The sequence below is a fragment of the Nilaparvata lugens genome, chromosome 6 (genome assembly GCF_014356525.2).
Source record: "Nilaparvata lugens isolate BPH chromosome 6, ASM1435652v1, whole genome shotgun sequence".
NCBI classification, from domain to species: Eukaryota; Metazoa; Arthropoda; class Insecta; order Hemiptera; family Delphacidae; genus Nilaparvata; species Nilaparvata lugens.
Genome location: NC_052509.1, coordinates 46,107,794 through 46,129,935, shown reverse-complemented (window position 1 = coordinate 46,129,935; position 22,142 = coordinate 46,107,794). Strand labels below are relative to the sequence as shown.

The following is a 22,142-nucleotide window of genomic DNA, read 5'->3' as shown; positions in this document are numbered from 1 at the left end:
GTCACCAATCGATTTTCGATTAAATGTTGTCTTGGTCTGTTTGATACAAAACTATGTTCAATGATGCATTTCATACAGTGTAGCATAAAAATATTGGAGAACGGAAACTGTGAAATCAATGAGACCTTTCTATGTTGGTATTAGATTTCATTCAAACTATATTCACTTGATAGAAGAATCATTAGAATTGTTATTGATGTTCGTATTATGCTGATATTCCAATCATCTTATTCATTTTTATATGATAATTTTTAAAATTCACATTGATATTGTGTTTTTTTCATAATTCGAATTGTCAGTTACACAATACACATTCTCACCGTTTTCCAATCTCTTATATTTTTCTTTACTTACCCACTAGCGCAAAAGTGTATAGTTCACAGGACATATTTTCTATTACCAGATTTAATAACAAGAGTTGTTTGTGAAACAATGCCTATAACTATGACTTGTTAGTTGTTCGAATTCTATAATTTGTATACGGTAACTAGTATTATCATTATCTGACATTTATATTACTATTCTCTTATTGTTTAGTGTTTTGTGAAAATGAGTGAATGAATAAATTGATTGATAAAATCATTCATATGATGAATTCATTCACATTTACTTTTCAAAAAAAAAACATAATTACAAGAAATAAATTATAATTTTGGAATTCCCTACGAGATTATAGATCTGGCCACTAACGGACGTTCCACCAAGCCAACACGACACCTGGAATATCCTACGATTGGCTGAGAATCAGCTAATGTTAGTGAGAATTAGCCAATCGGCATTCCAGATGTGTCTCTTGTCGGCTTGCTGGAACGATACTCAGTAGCCAGTTATTTACTTTCCTTGCCCTATTACCTTAGGTTAGGAAAGTATTGCTTTCCGAAAAAAATTAAGGTTCCCAAATTTCTAAATTTCTATACGTTTCAAGGTCCCCTGAGTCCAAAAAGTGGTTTTTGGGTATTGGTCGGTGTGTGTGTGTGTGTGTGTGTGTGTGTGTGTGTGTGTGTGTGTGTGTGTGTGTGTGTGTGTGAGTGTATGAGTGTATGTGCGTCTGTGTACACGATATCTCATCTCCCAATTAACGGAATGACTTGAAATTTGGAACTTAAGGTCCTTCCACTATAAGGATCCGACACGAACAATTTCGATCAAATGCAATTCAAGATGGCGGCTAAAATGGCGAAAATGTTGTCAAAAACAGGGTTTTTTCGTGATTTTCTCGGAAACGGCTCCAACGATTTTGATCAAATTCATACCTAAAATAGTCATCGATAAGCTCTATCAACTGCCACAAGTCCCATATCTGTAAAAATTTCAGGAGCTCCGCCCCATCAATGCAGATAGATTCCCAATTATCAGGCTTCAGATACAATTGAAACAAAAAAAAATCAAGTGGAGTAGATTGAGCATGAAAATCTCTACAATTAATGTTCAGTAACATTTTCACCTAAAATTGAAAATAAGCTTTAAATTCGAGAAAATGTGATTATTCAATTGCAAATTATTGTTGATTCTATTAAATCATTCACTATGAAGAGATAGCAGACCTCATGTGTGTCTCCAGGGTTATTGCCGTATCACCAGCTGGCTCAAATCTTTGAATTGAGATGCGCGGGAACACTAGCGTCAGGTGATCATAATGGCAAGGGAAGTTGTGTGAGTGCGCCACACCAGATTTTTTTTAGAGAAATGAACTTGAATTTTGCATACTATTTAAATGTTTTATACAACGACATGCAGTCAATTATCTATTTAACATGTACATATGTATGTAGTTTTTTGTAATTGCTTCGGCAGTACATATACTAAAATTGGAACGATACAGAAAATATTAGAATGACCATGCGCAAGGATGACACGCGAAATTGCAAAGCGTTCCACATTTTCCAGTCAGCAAAAGTAAACAAAATTGTTCATTTACATAAATCACTAGCTCTCTGCAATTCATTGTATGAAACATTTAAATGATGTGAAAATACATCGCAGTTCGAGATGGATCTTACTATATAGTCTATATTATTGTTTGTCTTAATATACTGTGTGTCTACTATATACTGTGTATATCGTATATAGGTTTCTTTGTCTTACTAGTTGGAACGATTTAGTAAGGCAAAGAACGATCCTCAGTAGCCAGCTTTTATAGTCTTGTAGTGGGATTCCAAAAAAATGTTGTTTAGTTTCTATCTTGTGATATGTTTTCCTGGAGAAATGAACTTGAATTTGAATAAATTGAATAAATAGATGAAAAGAAAGCATTGTTAATGTAATTGGTTGTATGGTTGTTGTAGGGTGACTACATCAGACACCCGGTGCTGTACGAGCTAAGCCACAAGTACGGCGTGCAGACGGAATGCGTGTCGGAGGCGGCGCTGCCCTGCAAGCTGGAGGAGCTGAAGGAGCTGATCCGACGCGAGATCCGCAAAGAGCTGAAGATCAAAGAGGGCGCAGAGAAGCTGCGTGAAGTGGCCACCGACCGCAAGTCGCTCAGCGATGTCGCGCACATCGTCAAGAAGTCCAACAGCAAGCTGGGCGAGCTGCAGGCCGAGCTGCACGAGTTGGAGTCGCAGATCATCCTCACGCAGGGCCACACGCCGGCGCCTGTCAGGCCGCTCACGCTGCCCACCGCTAACGCCACCGCTTCCAACGGCCATGGTCAGTCACATTAACATATTTATTTATTAATTTATGTTTATGTAAAATAAATAATGGTAAATTCAGATTTAAATTGAAATTGAATAGTTCTAACATCTGAGATCAAATACATCTCCAGAAAACACACTAAACAAAGAATAACAATGTATAAAAAATTAACACTTTGTACAACATGTGTAAATAAAGAATTTGATTTGAATACAAGAAAATACAAAATGATGTTGATGCTCAACAACAACCTAAGAATATAGGCTTACTAAAACATATTTCTCACAAATTTCAATGAATGAAATCATAACCTTATAAAGTAGTTTAATATGGCTACTTGAATTGTTTATTATAGAAATAAGTAGTACCCTTTTACCTTTTAAACTTTTCTACATAAACACTACTAGGTTCACTACAGTTTCATAGCATGCTTGACACTTGAAAATGGCATGAGTGATGAAGCTAGTAGTGTTTATGTAGAAAAGTTTAAAATGGTACTCCTTTTTCTTATTCTTCTTTTTCTTCTTCTTCTCCTTCTTCTTCCTGCATTCAAGGTTTAGGCTCTTGCCTGTTCCGACTCACAACAGTATACTTGTTTATCTATTACAGTACGGTAATCTAAAATTAAAAAAATAATTGAATCAGTTAATCATCTTTTATATCTATAGCCATCTTTTCCTAGGTCTACCTATATATCTTTTTCCTATAGGGTGGTAGTTGAGAATTTTCAAGGGAATCCTTTCTGTTGACATACTCCCTCCACTGGTTGTGATATGATACAACTTTTTCATTCATGTTAAAGGCACCCAGCTCTTGCCTTATATCCTCATTTCTAATGTGGTACCAGAGGTCACAGCCCTTTGTTCTGCGAAGGAATCTTATTTCTGCTGCCTGCACCCTACTGCTCTCCAGACGTTTTGTTGTGACCCATGATTCACTTCCGTATAGGAGAACAGGGGCAGCCATCACTCTGTAGAACTTCATGAGTGTTTCTTTCCTCGCTTTCTTGTTAAGGGTCCTGCTGATGTTCCCACATATTGATTGAAGGGTACTACTTATTTCTATAATAATGAAATTATAACCATTACTATCAACAGGGAATAGCTATACAGATTGGTTATTATAGCTATATATAAAGGTTGGTTATTCTTATTCTCAGCTATTACTAGTAGGTTGGAAAGATTGTTATACATGTCTAGGTTCAGATGGCTAGATGATCGTATGTAGCAAAATTATTTGCAATGAATTTCAACCTAGTCCTTTCAAGATTAGTTGTACTTCGCTGCTTTCAAGTCAGACTGACGGAGCTGGCTATTCCTTGCATTTTCCTGAGGCTGGATCACTATAGATGACTCTAAAGAAATACAGTACATGCGAATCAAACCGTTGGTTGTCCCGTCCCATTTTCCTAATAATTCTTCAATATCTTGAAGCAATCTATTACATCAACTTACATGTAGCCAACCAGTTTCACGTCAATTGGATCACTAACTCAGTTCTTTTTATTTCTGCAACTGGTATCTTCTATTTTGTTTCTATGAGGTTTTGCATATATTTCTTTATTCTTCTTGACGTCGTTGTAGGAAAATTTAACATTATTCTAACACATTTCAAGTAATTGAAATTACTCACTCCTAGTAATTCAATACAATAACTCTAGAATCCATCAGTAAAGAACATTCTACTTCGCTCCTCAAGGTTCAACTAATTGCTTTTTTATCAGGATATTCTGCTGGCATAACATTTGATAATATTGAGATGATACTTGAGAAAATCATCAATTAACATTTACGTTTAATGATGAAGTTCAGGGGATATTCAGTCCAATATAGGAAAATAATAATTTAGCAAATTAATCGCTGATCTCTGGCGTTAAATTGGTTGCAACAGAACATGGAGATCGAACAGATTGATACACTATCTATAAATGTGCGTAATTAATATTGATGGGCCTACGTTGTTGGGCAGTCATCCTTGAGTGCATGAAAAGGCGCGCATATTATAACAGATGCATGCTAGAGCAGCTTCCTGTGGCCTGGCCTAGCCTAGACTGCAAGACACCTGTTGCCACAACCCAATTACGTTCCTGCACTGTACATGGCGCGTTGTCTTGCTTCATTCAGTTTATAATATGTAGGCATTGCAAATATGCGATATTTTTCTTGTCTGAATGAGTCAATGTTAGCGAGAAAAACGACTGTATTTTTTTTATTTGAATGTTAACAAGTTTTTTTTTAATAATTATATTTCTAGCTGGATTCAACATATAAATAAATTAATTGATTACTGTAGGATAAAATTAATCTTGAAATGTGCTATCTAGCATTAATCAAAATAGGAATTCGCCTTTGAAATGAGATTTTTGTGCGTTATTGATCGAGGGAGACGACTTTACTACTATGATTCTGGTGCTCTAGAATCTCATTGAATATATTTCTTGATTTTGAACTATGCTTGTTCCTACACCAATTAATAGACTTATTTGTATTGGAAGTCCTTTATGTTTGGAGTGTGCTCTCTTATACTCTCACAAAACTGGTAACAAACTCCCTGATTGAACATGTTTCTCAAAGTCAAAATATTATGCTTTTTATATTACTGTTTTTGAAAACATATTGAATATAAAGTTTGTATAAATTTTTGAAACAGAAATAATTGAACCCTTTTGGAAAATGTCAGCTGGAATCTGAAGAAGATTGCCTTAAAATAAAGTAGTTGAAGGCGAAAACTTATTTAGAGGAGATAATGTCAATTGTAAAGACAGCTAATTTCATAAGATGTCGATTAAGGATTCAATCCAATTCGGATTGGAAACGGATTCAATTGAGCCCAATTGAAGATTTGTCTTTCCGTGGCACCAAAACGCTTTGCTCATTCCGAATGTGATCGGATTGGTCGGCATTGAAGCTTTAGGTTCACTATTATGATGTATAGCGTTGCTGAGTTACTCATTTCAAAGGATTTTCATGCAGTATTCTTGCTTAGGACAGATTTCTGGAAATAATTATGCTAAACCCCGTTATTTACTATTTTAGTAAGACCTGTCAGTTGATATTATTAAGTCGAGCTTCAAATTTTCTTCTACGTTTACTGTGTAACTGGCTCAAAGTCAAACCTTCAAGAATTGAAATCCCACTCACGAAAGTATATCGAAAACAAATTGTTCGCTGATATGGTTATCATGGTTAATAAATTTCCGATTATTTCAATTTCTTAATTAAATTTCAGTGACTCACTTCACCTGCATGTGTGTAGAGTGTAGAGCTGCCTTGAGTTCTCCTCTTTGTTCATTGTACTTGATCCTAAATAACCATAATTTTTCACTTATAAGGACAATAGCGATCAGAGGCTATTTGTTACGCCTTTTCCAGACGCTTATGAAGGCCACTGGTGATTACTTCATTTCCTTTTTTATTAAGATCCTTGCATTACATATTATATGTATAATGCATCCTCGGCCTCTTGGGCTTGCTTACTCTTGCCTTCTATTCTTCTCTTTTTCCTCTGTCGATTTCTCTCAAAGTTTACAAGCTCTATTTGACCTTCCACATCTCACTTTACAAATTATTATTAGATTCCACAAAGATGCTTGAGTGTCAATTGAAAAAAAGAAGTCTGTAAAGTCTTGGCGTGAAAGTGATATGTTGTTGTCCTTCTTTTGGGATAATAGGACGTTTGAATGGATCGGTTAGCAGTTTTCTTGAGGGGTTTACTCCTCAATAGTTGATTTCAATAGGGCTTTCAAAATTATTGTGTCAATATTGCAGTGTGAAGGTTAGAAAACTTGTTATCAAATCTGTTATTAAAAATGTGCAGAACATTTTTATTCACCAAGTCTGTGATTAAATCTGAAGAACATTGTTTTTATGAGTGTGATTGAACAGATTATTCAAAGAATAGGAGTCCTTGCGTAACTCTTTGCTAGAAAAATCAGACACTACCAATCATACTGGCTAGAGTATCAAATCCATAATCAAATATTCTTATTCCGATATTGTTTCCTACCCCACAATAAATTCTACCTACCAACTGACGTATTTTTCTAGGGTTTCTAGGCTTCTAGGGCTGACACCTAGGGTTTCTAGGTTTGCTCATTCAGGTTGATGTTTTTCCGCCAAATGACTTCTTTAGTACCTTGAGTATGTTTTTTCTTTGCTTGTGTTTGCACTTGCTTGTAGCCGCATGTGTTGACGCGATTGGTTCGTCCACTGCTTTGCGTTGTATCCTGTTGTCCGTCCGCCGCTCACCGGAAGAAGGGCTTCCGTTCAGCTAATGCCAGAAGCTCGCTGCGTTTTCAACCTTTCAAGAAGTAGTACTTATCGTGACCTGTCATTACGCAGATTGCTCGTAGTTTATAGTGATACAAGATCAGTAAATCATACAGTCGATTCAAATCAATTTCATTTGAGATAATTGTTTAATTTTCCATCAGCTATATTGAATCGCTTCTACGTAGTTCTGCTCTTCTACTACAAGGTCTTGGAACTTCCGTTGGACGGCTTAGATTATGCCGTATTATAAACTTGAAAGTTTTTTCAGAATATAGTCTAAAACTAGTCAATAGCCTTACTATGAATAGTCTTTATCATGAATATTAAATTCTCTAATTAGAATGTTGTATTAAAAAATTATACCCAATTGAATAAAACCATAAATTCGTATTAATTATTGTATAGAAGATATTGATTGAATTATATTTAAGAACTTGATTATTTCATGTTTTAAATAATTACATGCTTAGAGGATTTACAACTACTATAAAAATTGATAAAAACAATATAAAAATTTAATAAAAAAATAAATTTAATTAAGCATACCATACAAGTGAAGTGATTTTACTACTATTAATTTACTACAATCGATCAGTAGCCTAAATTAAACAGTAATTCAATATTTGAATGATACAGAACAATCAATTCCCGGTAGAACTCTCGATTAATTTGATCCTAGCTATTCCCTATATTCATCAAGAAAAGGTGTTTGATCCCTAGTTAATCCCTTTATTCATAGTTATTCCCTATATTCATCAAGAATAGGTGTTTGATCCCTGTATCTTGATCCCTAGTTATTCCCTATATTCATAGTTATTCCCTATATTCATCAAGAATAGGTGTTTGATCCCTGTATCTTGATCCCTAGTTATTCCCTATATTCCCTATATTCATAGTTATTCCCTATATTCATCAAGAATAGGTGTTTGATCCCTGTATCTTGATCCCTAGTTATTCCCTATATTCATAGTTATTCCCTATATTCATCAAGAAAAGGTGTTTGATCCCTAGTTATTCCCTTTATTCATAGTTATTCCCTATATTCATCAAGAATAGGTGTTTGATCCCTGTATCTTGATCCCTAGTTATTCCCTATATTCATAGTTATTCCCTATATTCATCAAGAATAGGTGTTTGATCCCTGTATCTTGATCCCTAGTTATTCCCTATATTCCCTATATTCATAGTTATTCCCTATATTCATCAAGAATAGGTGTTTGATCCCTGTATCTTGATCCCTAGTTATTCCCTATATTCATCAAGAATAGGTGTTTGATCCCTGTATCTTGATCCCTAGTTATTCCCTATATTCCCTATATTCATAGTTATTCCCTATATTCATCAAGAATAGGTGTTTGATCCCTGTATCTTGATCCCTAGTTATTCCCTATATTCATAGTTATTCCCTATATTCATCAAGAATAGGTGTTTGATCCCTGTATCTTGATCCCTAGTTATTCCCTATATTCCCTATATTCATAGTTATTCCCTATTTTCATCAAGAATAGGTGTTTGATCCCTGTATCTTGATCCTACTGTAGGGATCAATAGGAGGAATAGAGGTTGAGGATCAAGTGTAGGTGTATATTTATCTATTGCCATTCTGGTATAATTATTCACATTTTACACTAAGAGGAGCAATTTATACTCCATACGATATAAGTGGTCTGTTATTGGTAGCATCTTATAACCAATTCTCTTCATGGATAACTTCACTTGTCCTTTGATTTCAAATGTAGGGAAGTGTCCATTTATTATCATCCTATTATTTACTCTAGGAGGGGCTATTTTCACTCTAAGAGTCTTAAATTGTATGATATTAGTTACATTTCAATTTCAATCTCAGTTTATTTCCAAAAACCATGATACACGAATATGAAATACAATATACAACATATTTTGGAATCCCCCTACTAGACTATCCATCTGTGTGTAGGGGGGGGGGGGGGTTCCACTTTATACATAAAATATAAGCTTAATCTGCTCATAGAAGTAAATAATAGAGAATACACTTATAATGTAAATCTATTATTAATATTTTTATTATAAAATAGATAATACATTGTGCTGATGTATATTTTAATGTAGGAATAAGTATACTTAATACATTGATTGATTAATAGAGTCAATAAAAAAACAATATTTTAATTTGATCCCAGATAACTATATCCTTTGATCCCAAGTGTAGGAATATGTCTGTTAATTGTAATCCTAGTATTTACTATGAGAAGCTATTTTTACTCCAAACGACATAAATGGTATGTCGATGAATGGTATTATCGGTATCAACTGATGGTTTTGGCTTGAAAACTAGTTCTTTTCATGAAAGAACTGCTCAAGTGAAAAGCACTTGTTCCACGACCTGGAAAAAAGCTGGGAAGATGCTTATGGAATGGTTGGTGGAGGAAGTTGGGGACAAAAAGTTGTGTACAAAGTAAGAGGTTGTTTGCGGATGTGAGGTGGAAGTGAGCCAGGCAGGCAGGCAGAGCTGGAGAAAGCAGAGCCAAGTCTGGCTGCAGACTACTTGCAAATAGTCAGTGTGATCTCTTTCGCCGAGCTTTTAGTCTTCTCCATAAAAATATACTTGTTCTCTCCTTCTCCATGGACTTGTTTCTTGCCATAGAAGGTGTTGAGGGATTGGGGGAGAACCGGACCGCTGTCTAGGAGGGTAGGTTGAGGGGGGTTGTTTTGGTTGTATTATCACTCTGTGTGCCCACACACTCATCTCTATTGCCTAGGATACTCAGTGATCTTCCCCTCAATCTATATCACTGTAGTTCGGTAATTTATCTTTTCATCAATGAGTGGCGACTTGAGTGCGACTGGATTTTTTTACAGAGCATCTTATTTCCAGTGAGATGCACTTTGAACTGTCAGCTCTTCTTATAAATAGCACCAACGCTTCCATTCAACTAATTCTGACAGTTTCTCACTGAACGAATTCTATGTATTTTATTTTATGATGAATAAATGACTTAATTTAATCACTCAAATGACACTAATGTAATAACATTGAAAGATGAAATAAAATAATAAGGTATTCCTTGTGCAATTTTTCTTCCTAATTTATAAGTGACAAAGTCCAAAATAAGGTTAGAATTTCACGTGAAATATTTTTATAATTAGTCCAAAATAACCATTATTCAATCATTATTTGTTTATTTATTTAAAAGTGGTATCGTATTTATAAGTTTCGATGATGAAATAAGCTTATTTAATAGAGCATTGTCATTGTTGTGTAATTCATCAATCTTTCCACTGAAGGTGAAACTACCCTATACTCAAGTTATCTACTGTGCGCATGTGATGTGTACGAATTAATTGCGTTGATTTATCGCACACAATTCATGCTAAATGCATGTTCGCTAATCTGGAATTAACGCTAATAAGGCCCGACTTCCCGTATATGGTCGCCCATCAATATTGCAGTACCTTTTCCGATAATAGGCTTAATTGTGCAAGATCATCGACTTGCATCAACATGTTGCCGGCTATTATTAATAATTTTGCTGCAACAAACAAGCTCAGCAAAGCTGTACTTGGCTGCCAGGATGTTGTGCTGTTGTTCCTCCTGGATGACGAGGGGAGGGGTATGGGATGGGAACAGTTCCCCGTGGGAACGGGAAGAGCTACCAGGTAGACATACCAGTAGACATGGTCGGTGCGTGTGCCTTTGCGTGTGAGAGGCTGAGCCCTCAGCTGAGCTGGCACAATATTACAATAACTAGGCCTATTGCACGCTTTCACTTCCGCCTCTCTTGTTGCTCCTCATTTTATTCATTGACTGCTTTTGAATAGTCCTAATTCATTCAATTTCCAAAATTCAACTAATAAATTTGGATATAAAACACTTGTTAGTCACGAAATTTGCCATTAAATTAATTAGGTGCGACTAGAATAACTCTGGTATCTAACTTCAGCTTGTAGCTTTAATCGTTATTCACGTATATTATTAATGCATCTATAATAGTCTGTTATTTATTGCTATTCAATAATTTCTACCTAATGACTAATGTACTTTCTTGCACTTGTCATGGCTCAATATTATTACCAATATTAATTTTTATCATTCTTCATGGATTAGCTTAGATGTAGTAGGTAAGGTAGGTAGGCAGCAGACCTAAATAGTGATGAAAAGTATTGACCGAGCAAATTCTGCCTTCAACCGTATTATGAACTTGTATCACAGAATTTCAACTCGATTTAATATAAATGTTTGTACGGTAGGCTACGTGTGAAATTGTTCACTGAACTGCATGGTTGAAGATGGGATCGGCGAGAACAGGTCAAGATACTATCGATCATTTAGGATCGATAATCGCTCCGAGTCCTATCCCATGCTATGTGTCGTCCATCTGTCCAGTGATCAGTGATCCAATGCATTCTGCATCGCATGTCCAGCCAGTGCAGTGCAGAGGCTATTTTTAAAACACTTGCACCAGCATTGCACTAAGCTTCTCTTCACTTAGCCTCCTGTGATAGTATAGGTCGCTGTTCGGTGTACAGGTATAGAAGCAGTGTATTGATTGCCACTGTAGTTTGTTTTGTCTTGTTGCGAACCTGCCGCCTATATTAGCAAAGCAAACTGGAAATAATAACGCGAACGTCACGAGTGGAAGAGTGGCTGGCTGTGGCTCACTACAACTACAACCGGTCTCTGCCTCTTCGTTTCTGCTTCTTCTTCACTCATCTTAATTTTCACATTTTTTTCTCTCTCCACAGCGTACTCCATCGCAGCGCGGTTTTGAATAATGATAGCAGCAGACCTAAAGAAATATGTGTGTATATTTTTAGCTGTGCATTGCACTCCTAGCTATTTGTTAGCTGGGTTTTTTGAAGGTCCTTAGTTTTAGGATTTTGCTAACGATGCCCACGTAAGTCAATGACTTGTATATGGGATTGTACAATGAATATCGTGTGATGCGCTAAGTATTATCTGCCTGTATTTTTGACGTTTTGTTTTGGTGGTTTTGATGTCTGAAGTCTGTTTGGTTTGAAAGTCATGAACATGGTTAGTTATAATTAAAAAATGATAATACAATACGAAGTGGATCTAAGATCCAAGATCCAAGATCTAGGACAACCATCTGTTAATCTTATTAACAAATCCAATATCAATCATACTTTTTGATTTCTATCCTACCCCTTTTAGAAAATATGTATAATCCGATTGAATGTTATTTCTTCATCTATTCTCTCATTTCAATTTCAATTTAATTTAAATACCATTTTATACACTTTACAAGAAAACAACTTCATGCCCCTGTTGAGTAATAAGCAAGTCCCGTACTCATAATTCCATTTACTCTATAATTCAAATTCTATGACTAGGCTAGCTCACTCTTATCTAGATTATACTTTCATTGTAGGATTTACAAGTGCGGTTTGTGATTGAAAACGCAACCCACGTGATCTATCTATAATAATAGAAGAGCTTGGACCAAATATGGGTGTGATCTAGTTTTTGTAATTCCTAAGACCAATGATTTATAATCTTTTGCTTTTGTTGCACTTGTATTGTACATATTTTTATGTCACGTCTTGTCCTGAAAAAGAGAGCCTCGCCATTGTTATTCTCTTGCACATGAGCCTACTCCGACTTGCACGTTGCACTATCATACTGTACCAATTTAGGCTAGTAACATGGTTTTTATAGTAGAGAAATAGTTTCGAAATATTATTATTATACTATTTCTATGTATTTGTTACAAAATATTGACGAATTGTTGGTACAATACAAAAATCCAGTTTTTTGTAAATCTTGAAAGTCGTTAATCTTGTCCCCTGAAATTCAAATAACTAGTTTTTTAAAAATATACTGTAGTTTGATTTAATAGTTATCAGGAAAAACTTGAGAAATAACTCCATATTTATTTTTGTTTGTACGATTACAGTTCATTCACTTTCCATTATATTAGGTGGGTTTTATCTAGTGACTCATTTCAGTACGATTGTCTCATCGAGATTCAGTTATCTGTTCCTTTCGCTCAAATATATCTGCTTCTGATTATGGCTAACAATATTTTTTTTTGTTTATACATTTTTCCTTAAAACAATTAGATCGCTCAAATATATCTGCTTCTGATTATGGCTAACAATATTTTTTTTGTTTATACATTTTTCCTTAAAAAAATTAGATCAATCTTATCGTGCTGTGTTCTATCGCATCGAACGCTGTTGGTCGATCGAGTTATAGACTACTGACTAGTTAGTGTATTTATGTAATGTAGTTTTCGAAAAATATATTGAAAATCTATTTTAAACATAAGCTGATCTAATTGAACAGATCTTTAGGGATCTGTTGATTCATATTTTTGCATATCCAGCAGAGTAAATATGTCTAAAACCGTACTAAAAATAGAATCAATACGTTTTTAAACTTGTATCCGCTTCGCCAGTACTCCAGTTTATTTTCTATTTGGATGTAACTTTAATAATTAGGCGAGGAGATACGGCTGGAGACACGCGACAATGACACTGTACATGTGCTAGTGGGCAAGAGGACAGTTTCCGTTGTCCAGCTATTCTACTCGTATGACTGTACAGTATGTATGCAAAAAGGAAGCACGCCTGATCAGACTAATAAATCAGACTTATTGGAAAGCCTGTCGCATACAGGCGTTATGACCTCAGTGACCGGGGTGAAGGTCACTACACGCAAATTGGCAATACGTCGCCAATTGGAAGTTGGTAATTTCCAAATTGGTCTGACTCGATTTTCATTTGTTATAATGTAGGGAAATAGGTGGGAGTTTTCGAGTAATTGGATATAGAATCTAATACTAGATTATGGTATTCCAACATGAAGGAGAAAATTACATTTTGTTTTTTGTTTGTTATTCACCCTATAATAGAAAATGTAATTTTTGTGTTCAATATCAAATAAAGGAGGCGTGTGTTCCTCTGTTTAAATAATACTGTAATTCTCTAATAATTTTTTTGGAGTTGATATCACTTATTTTTGCAGTAAATAATTCATAACAAAATACACCAAGTTTTCATAATTAAGAATTATTTGTTGAAGTTTATGCTATTTTCGGGTGAAATGCAATTCGCCCAATCTATTAGCTATTTCTAAAATTGTAAAAATGATTTTGAACAAATTAGTCTTATCAAGACAGAATCAATAAATAGACCATTTATGATCCCTTGTACTGAATTTGATCATTTTCTACTCATTTGTTTTCTTAAATCTACGAAAACGTAAAGAAATTATTTGAACTGTGATATTTTTGTACTGTTTGCCACTGTATGCTTTTCGATTTTACTATAAATATGGTGGTATCAGTTTTTATAAAATATTCAATATGGTGGTCTCAGTGTAATACTATGGCTCATTTTTATAGAATATTCAATCACATATGACTAAATTTATTCTCCAGTCGCTAAAAGAACGATCCAGTTAATAATTTTGAAATAGTAGATTCTACTGTTTTGGTGCATTGTACAAAATACGTACCTTAACTATCGCATTTTCATAGGAATCTACATTTCATAGGAGTGTATACTGTGTGATGGAGCTCACAACATCTTTGTTGAATCCATAAATAAATTGCAATATGATACGGTGATCTAGCCCCATTTTCAAGTAAAAAAATAAACTACTTTCTGCTGAATAGATTTTTCTGGAACACCAGATAATCCTGTAGGCTACTGCTATAACAGACTATAGGTTTTTCTTCTGTAAAATATCACCAATTTTCTTGTGAGGTCGATTTTTGCTGAAAGCAGTGCCGGCCTATATGGAGTGTCAATTGCTGTAGGCTGTAGGCTGTAGGCCTATCCATCGCGGCAGTTGTGTCAAATTGAATGAAATAAGTGAAGCGGTTGTGACTTGTGATTGGTTGATTGCGTTCCAGTTGAATGGTGACACATTTCCTGCACTAGCCGCTATCCCAGACTACCTATTTCGGCGCAGTAAGATCTCTCGGTGGGATGTGTGCTGTGCTGTGCTATGCTGTGCCGCTGCTCATTGTGTGTTCCGTCGATGTGAAACGGCACAGACAGATTGACAGCAGTATGAGAGCGAAAGAGACAGAGTCGAAATGCAAGGAAATGTATGAGAGAATCAGTGAGACTTGATCCGCCCATTCTGTGCCCTTTTATTATTATGATCATGAATTCATTGTTCAACTCCTCGTGCCCCCTTAGTGATGGTGGGAGGGGGGAGGGCTGAATAGACTGCATTGTGCTCTCATTCGTATTCATATTGAGGCCCCCCCTGCACTGCGTCTTCGTTTAACCCGAATTCCGTTGTCAAATATTGCTTGACTGCACTGTTCCTCCTATTACTCGTTCAGAAGTTTTGTTGTTGACAAGAAGAAATACACGAAATCTCCAAAACGCCATGAAATTTCTATCATTACTATGAGTATAATGGTGGAATTCAATAGAATTGAATTGTCTGGTGTAGTATTCTAGTGGTAGTATTCATTTACAAACTAAAATCTACTTTGTGAAAACACTTGTACTGAAAATTTTGTGAATTGTAGTACTACAAGACCTATTTCGGACTATGTGTTATCTAAATTTGGGAGAGGAATAGCTCAAGGTTACCTTATTTTTCCTCTCCCTATCATTTTGATAATGTACTTATTGTATAAAAGAATAAAGAATGAAAAAATAAATAATAAAATCATTTTTTCCAATCCACATAAAACAATGTTATTGAAAACTCCAAGATTGAAGTAAAGAAGCCCTAGGGATTAAAAACCTTCATGGATCCAAATCTCGACTTGAATTTCAAATGGTAAAATTCACCGAGAATTGAGTGGAGCTGATTGTGATCATGAAGCTAAGAGTTCGATGGTGTATAATTTCAGGGGCAATACCCCCAGCTACACCTGCAATCATCCCATAGTTGAAAGGTTTAATCACTACAATAATCATCAGAGATTCCATAGCATATTATTCAGTTTCTACTTCTATTGTAAAGTAGTTGTCGAGGTATAAATAATATATTATTGATAAATTCTTTATAAAAATTCAAGTCATTTAGTCTCAAAGAGTATAGATTAACATTCTACATACTCTCTGTTTAGTCTATGGGATTAGACATTTCTACATTATCGTTTATCAGTTGATTCTCTAAATTTCATGACTAATATTTAGCTTGTTGGGACATTTGTTGTATTAATTATTTTTGTTTTTAAAAGCAATGCGATAATTTAATGACAATAAGGTTGAGTAATAGTTAAGCAATAGATTTTCCCAGTGCATGTGTACAAAGTTCAGTGAGTGATGATTCGTTGGGGAAGAATGCAAACGAAAAACTCTGCAATAGCACGTGCTACATAATGTAGTTCATCAGGGCACTTGCTCCACTGCAAACAATAGAATTAATATCTTTTTATGCTATTATAAATAATAAAATATTGAGGAAGTGAATCTTGCACTCACTATAGGCTGCACTTTATCTCAGTACTAGTTGATACTGTACTATTATTACTAGAGTGTTATCTATTTGAACCTAGATTTCGCGACATGTTCTTTGTTGGAATAGATAAAAATAGCAACATTCTCCTATCTCTAATTTATTGTTGTCAACTGCAAAAACCTAAATATTTAATTATTTTTTAATAGCATATTGAATTATTGAACAATGCGAAACACGTTGAAAATAATTAGATCAGGAAGTTTATCGCCTTGAGTTGGGTCAGTAATTATTATTATATGCTTACACTAGCTACTAGGTCAACATTGTCAATGTTTATTATTATAACCATTCAGGCCTATGATAATGGTAGATAACGTTTTCAATTGTTTGCTAATAAATTATCCCACAAAAAACTGTAAAATTTATTAATATTAGTGGATTTCTTGATTGAATATCAACTTGCATTTCTTGTATAGTCATTTCGACGTTTTGATCCTATTCTTAAGATTCCTACAATCCAGTATTTTGTTGTTATGCAATGCCAGCTCTCAAGCAATACTTGACAAGAACAAGAGTAGCGATTCAGTAGAAAAATAAGGCTACTCTGGGTTTCACGAAACTTTTCTTATCAATTTGTAATTCGGAACCGTAATAATACTGGATAAATAATACTTTAGGTACTTGATCAGTCGATCACGCTGAATTTTTTTTATGTATCCACACTGAAGTGCAAGAGTTTGAATTAGCATTATGATAATTTTAAGTGGGCCCTTTTATTAAGGAGCACATTTTCTTCCACGGCAAGATCTGATTATTAGTTTTCTATATATTTATATTATTAGTCATTTACAATTCAAGTGGAAAGCATAAAGAAACTGGCAAAACAGTTCAAAACTAATTTGATCTGCAATTTCACACACTTATTAAAATGAAGGTTATATCGTTACTGTAACTAGGAAACAGCAACTCAGTTGCATTAAGCTCTGAACAGTTTGTCTTGAGTTCAATGTAAATTGTGTGCAGGTCTTGACTTCTTGCATTTTTTGAATCTCTTTAACTTTTTGACTTTTTGCATTTCTTAACTTTGAATAAATTATGAACCTTTATCGTTTTTTCAGCTTCGATTTATATTTTCATTCAGTTTTCCTCACATACTATAACCTGTAATATCCAATCATCCCCTAAATAATCGGCTATAACTATGTGTGGAGTAAAATTGCTTGAAGTAAGTAAAATTATTGTAAATTCGAACTGCATAAGAATTGGAAATGTGAACTTGGAGCAGGCAGGAATGCAGCAGATGAAAAGAACGGTGCGATTGAGGAAAAGCGAAAGTAGGTCTAGTTCAGAGGTCGTGACTCGTGGAGGTGACTGGTGGGGGTAGGCCAATGCAACTGGCTTCCACTGATCATCGATCATGATCATCCATCTGGGTTGACGATGCGATCGCTGATGTGTATCACAGTGGTAGCTGGTAGACTTTTGAAAGGTGAAAGTAATAATGGTTAGTAGACGGTGACTGAGATGTCAGTTTGTATTCACTTGGTATCCACGATTTTTCATTACATTATTTCAACCTGATTGATAGATAAGTTTAGGTTTTGGCTAATGGCCTCGGGTTGTTTGGTTCCTGAAGTGCAATCTAATTTGAATTTGTAAATTTTTGTAAAACTTGTTTATCATATAAATACTACAAATGAAACTATTTCTGTTCGGATTTCATCGAAATTAGAAAGCTAGCTTAGAAGAGCAGTGGGAACGCGTTCGCTTATTTAAATCAACTCGATTAGAGATTGATGGTGATGTTGTATATTTCCTAAATTAGGTGTTATTAACACAAGAAAGTAATCTACAGAGCAGGATTAAGTGTAGATCTTCTTGCAATTCTATCTACTGGTTGCTAGTAATTGAACTCAGTATAATGATCAGTCAATGAAAATTGTTCAATCAATAAATCTTCTCATATAATATTGATTCTGGTTGAACTATTGCTGTTATGTTTCCTAGCAGTATTTATATCAGTTTGGCACAGATTGGATCTTACAACACCAACTATCAATAGATTGAAACAATGATATATTCGTGTTATCGAATGGGCACGTTAAACTGTCGGTCCCGGCTGAAGTATGACAGTCGTAAGGCCCATTGACGGCTTAAATTATATATTCAGGCGGTAGGACCTTCCCGCAAGGGACTCCTCACCAAAAAAAGCCATACGAATTTACTTTTACTTTGATTATATCTTATTAGTTATTGAAAAGTGAAATAGCTCTTACAGTACATGTTGTATGTGCATCATAATATATAGGATTTGAAAAAAATATGAGGTAGCCTTCCTTAAATAGATTGCTGCATCTTCGAACTTCTCTAACAACATTCAAATCAAGGCCTAGGTAATAAAGTTGGCCTATTCCCCTGCAATATTATTTTGAGGTTCATCAAAGACACTTGTCCTGTAAGTGCTATTGACATTAGCTGTGACTTGCACAATGTGCCCATCCATAGAAACGTCTTCAGTAGTCTTGAAATATGATTCGAGAATGAAATATGAAGCCACACCTAATAATGTTAGACACGATGCTGGTCAGAGGTCGTCAACTCGATTGACGAGAAAAGTGAATTGAATAAGAAGTGTAGCAGGTGGAATTCGGCCTTGATCGAGGTTAAGGACCGTTACCGCAAGTGAAATGGATGCGTGGTTGGGGCTGGTTTCGGCCAGCAATTTGTCTCCAACGTGGATGAAGGGTTGCGGTGCTCCCTCATGGGCAAGGGGACAACATCTGAAGAGAGATATAACGTGAAAAAGACAGAGAGAGTATAGCAAACGTGGGCGCCGATCGTAAGATAGCCTTTTAAGGGCCAGTTAGCTGATGGCACTGTGAGAGGCCGTTGGCCTGCCTTATTAGGGCCTATCGATACCGCTGAGTGGCATCTTCGCTCTATGCAGTCCATATAACACTGGTTATAACGATTCTATTATCAGTGTTTAGAAGCATGTTGAAACGTAAATGTAGTGTGTAATTGTACTGTGCTTTGATATTATACAGATATTGCGTGCTTAATTCATTAATGATGAAGATGAAGAAGAGGAACATGAAGAAGAAAAAGAAGAAGAAGAAGATGATGATGATGATGATGATGATGATGATGATGATGATGATGATGATGATGATGATGATGAAGAAGAGAGAGCTTCTTCACCTCTCTTTCGGCTACTTCTAATTAAACTTATTTTGCAAAAAGATAAGATGAAGTAGATTAGACATGAATGATGAGAGAAGGCGTTGAACATAGTGTAGGTGTGGGCATTTTGAAAAGAGTATTATTGTGGGTTGAATATGGATGGATAAGGAATAGATGGCGTAAGAATTAGAGAAGGTGGATTCATCACATAGGGAACCTCGAATTACATAGAACATGGTAGAATAATATTTGAAAAATAATAAAATTACAATTAATGAAGTTTCCGTCAAATTAAAAACTGTATGCAATTAGAGGGGTTACTAGTATAGATAATAGTTGAAGGAACAAGAAAATGTGGAAAATAAAAAAATATATATAATGATGTAAAAAAGAAACAAAAATGATGGATTGTGGTAGAGGCTTTATTATTATAGTTGCATGAACCTGATGGATGAAGTCTCTGAAATATGATTGAATAAGATCTAGGAAATTCGAATTCCAACCAATGAGTTTTCCTTTAAGGGGTAGTTATGCTGTATTCTAAATTGAGAGAGGAAGAGAGCAATAATTGAATGTCTGTTTTTTCTTTTCCTTGCAAGATGAAATAACTCTTCATAATATAAGTGGTATCAGAAGAATCTGTACAAAATATAAAATGTTTTTTGGCATAACTTTTCTGTTCACTCATGTGCATTATCATAACTAAAGATTTTTATTAGTGGAAAGCCAATGTTGGAGTGATTTGAACTCAGCCTGTACTGATAAGCAGGATAGCTCTAATTTTCAGTTCAATAAGCATTTTATTTGCATAAAATAACTTCTCAAAGTGACTTTGGTTATGGGACAGTTTTATATTGCCTCGTTTGAGTGGAACCACCTGGAGGCGTTGCGTCGTCTCTAGATTCGCTCTGATTGATGATTGATGGGAGGCGGACATTGACAAGGTCACCTTTTCAAGTTCCTCAGTTGAAACAGAGATGTTTAACAGTGATAAGGTCAGTTCTCTTGCTAACATGTTTTTGACCTTGTTGAATCATTTTATTACAGTTGTTGAGTCTGGGTTTTCTTTTTTATGAATCATTGAGATTGCTGATAAGGTTATTGCTTCTTATTCCAATTTCATGAAGTGTTGTAAAAAATTTAGCGAATAAATTATGAGTACCTTGGATTTGTCGGAATGATTTGTATCGATAGTAACCTGAATGCTGTCAGATTTTTATTCGTAAATGCAATATGAAAGAAGCGCTGTTCAGTCTTTACCTTGCATCACTAGTTCTATTTTTGTTCTGGCGCAGGCTTGATTTATTAAAAAATTAACCCGAACTAATAAATTTGTAGAAGAATATTCTACTTCTCAAATTCAATGTGCCCTATCTTATAATAACTTACTAACTTATTATAATGTGACGTAACTTATATATTCTGGTTGGATTATTTTCAAGACTTTGAACTAATAGAATTTTCAAATTTTTTGACTTACTGAAATCAGAAACATTACAGCAATGTGAATGAATACAGCCCAGCGCCATTGTAGGCCTATTCAAATCATGAGACCGGTAAGAGACGTTACTTAGATTCGAAAACCAATGGTGTGAAATGGACATGATAATTTACCTGGGCAAAATTAATTTGAAAGTTATAAAGTGTATTATTAAACTGCTTTATGTCATTAATTTCACGCTGTTGAGCAGTTGGAAACCTATAGCATTTAGTATTATAAATTATTGAACTTATTTAATGAATTAATCTTGTGCTTCTCATATAAAACTGCAATATTTGATTTTTAAAGTAACAATAATATACTCTTTAATTATTTGTCAATCCATCATCCAAGCTTGTAAGATCAAATCAAAACTGCTTTCGGTGTAATTTAGTCAGTTAGGAAAACTTGTAAAAGGCTTTACCATAACCGGACATAAATATTGGAAACAAAGTTGAAGAGCCTGCTAAGTGCCGCTTTAAATGTAGGTTAGTGTATGCTTAGGCGCGTGCGTGAGTTTGTTCATTTCGGGGCCAGGCATCCTTGATTCGTTTTCCAGTTGTTGATGTAGTCGGCGACATTGAAATCGGCCCGCCAAAACATCAGCCAAAGGATGAGAGCGAAAAAGAGAGACGAGCCTATAGAAAGAGAGAGTGACGGATGCGACGATTATATGGTTGATAGTGGGCACCATGTGTTGATTATCCCTATGATTAGGTGGCCTTCCGTTGTACCTGGCCAACACGTAAGCAGCACCTGTCCACCGGCTCTAGCCAAGGCTCTCTATCTCCACTCACTATCAACCAATCAACTAGAAAATTCAAGACTTTACGGCCAAATGAGTGTACATTATTTGTATATTGCATCAATTGCGTAATGCACTTGAGTTTACAGCGCTTGAATCTTTGCATCGCTAAAAATATTTGTACTTTGTAACACAAGAAAAGTGTTGTAGAATTTTTTCATAATACATGAATACATAATTATTGTTATACACAATATAATAAATAAATAAGGTGAAAAATGGTTGAATTAAGCATCGAACAAGATAAGAACCTCAAGAATTTAACTCGTAGTTGCAGCCTTTTAAGAGATTTGTAAGAATTTCTAGTCTTTATAGTTTGTGATCAGCTCTGTGTATTGTAAAGTCAACATTTCAAAATCGAAGAACTCACGCAATTCGTATGATTGAATT

General features: G+C 35.0%; 1 protein-coding gene and 1 non-coding gene across 7 annotated transcripts in view; both read left to right on the top strand.

The window, feature by feature from the left end:
* The window catches only part of LOC111053388 (serine/threonine-protein kinase N), a 96,367-nt gene that overhangs the window by 12,124 nt on the left and 62,101 nt on the right, over positions 1–22,142 (top strand). For all 6 annotated transcript variants that reach the window (XR_005571646.1, XM_039430914.1, XM_039430915.1 and 3 more), the window contains exon 2: positions 2,286–2,649. Coding sequence is in view for 5 of the 6 variants with exons in the window: in XM_039430914.1 (XP_039286848.1) it covers positions 2,286–2,649 (364 nt within the window). In the remaining variant the exon portion in view is untranslated. The remainder of the gene's footprint in view (positions 1–2,285; positions 2,650–22,142) is intronic.
* On the top strand, positions 1,779–1,884 carry LOC120352120. The gene has a single exon (XR_005571719.1). It is a non-coding gene; the product is annotated as a U6 spliceosomal RNA (small nuclear RNA).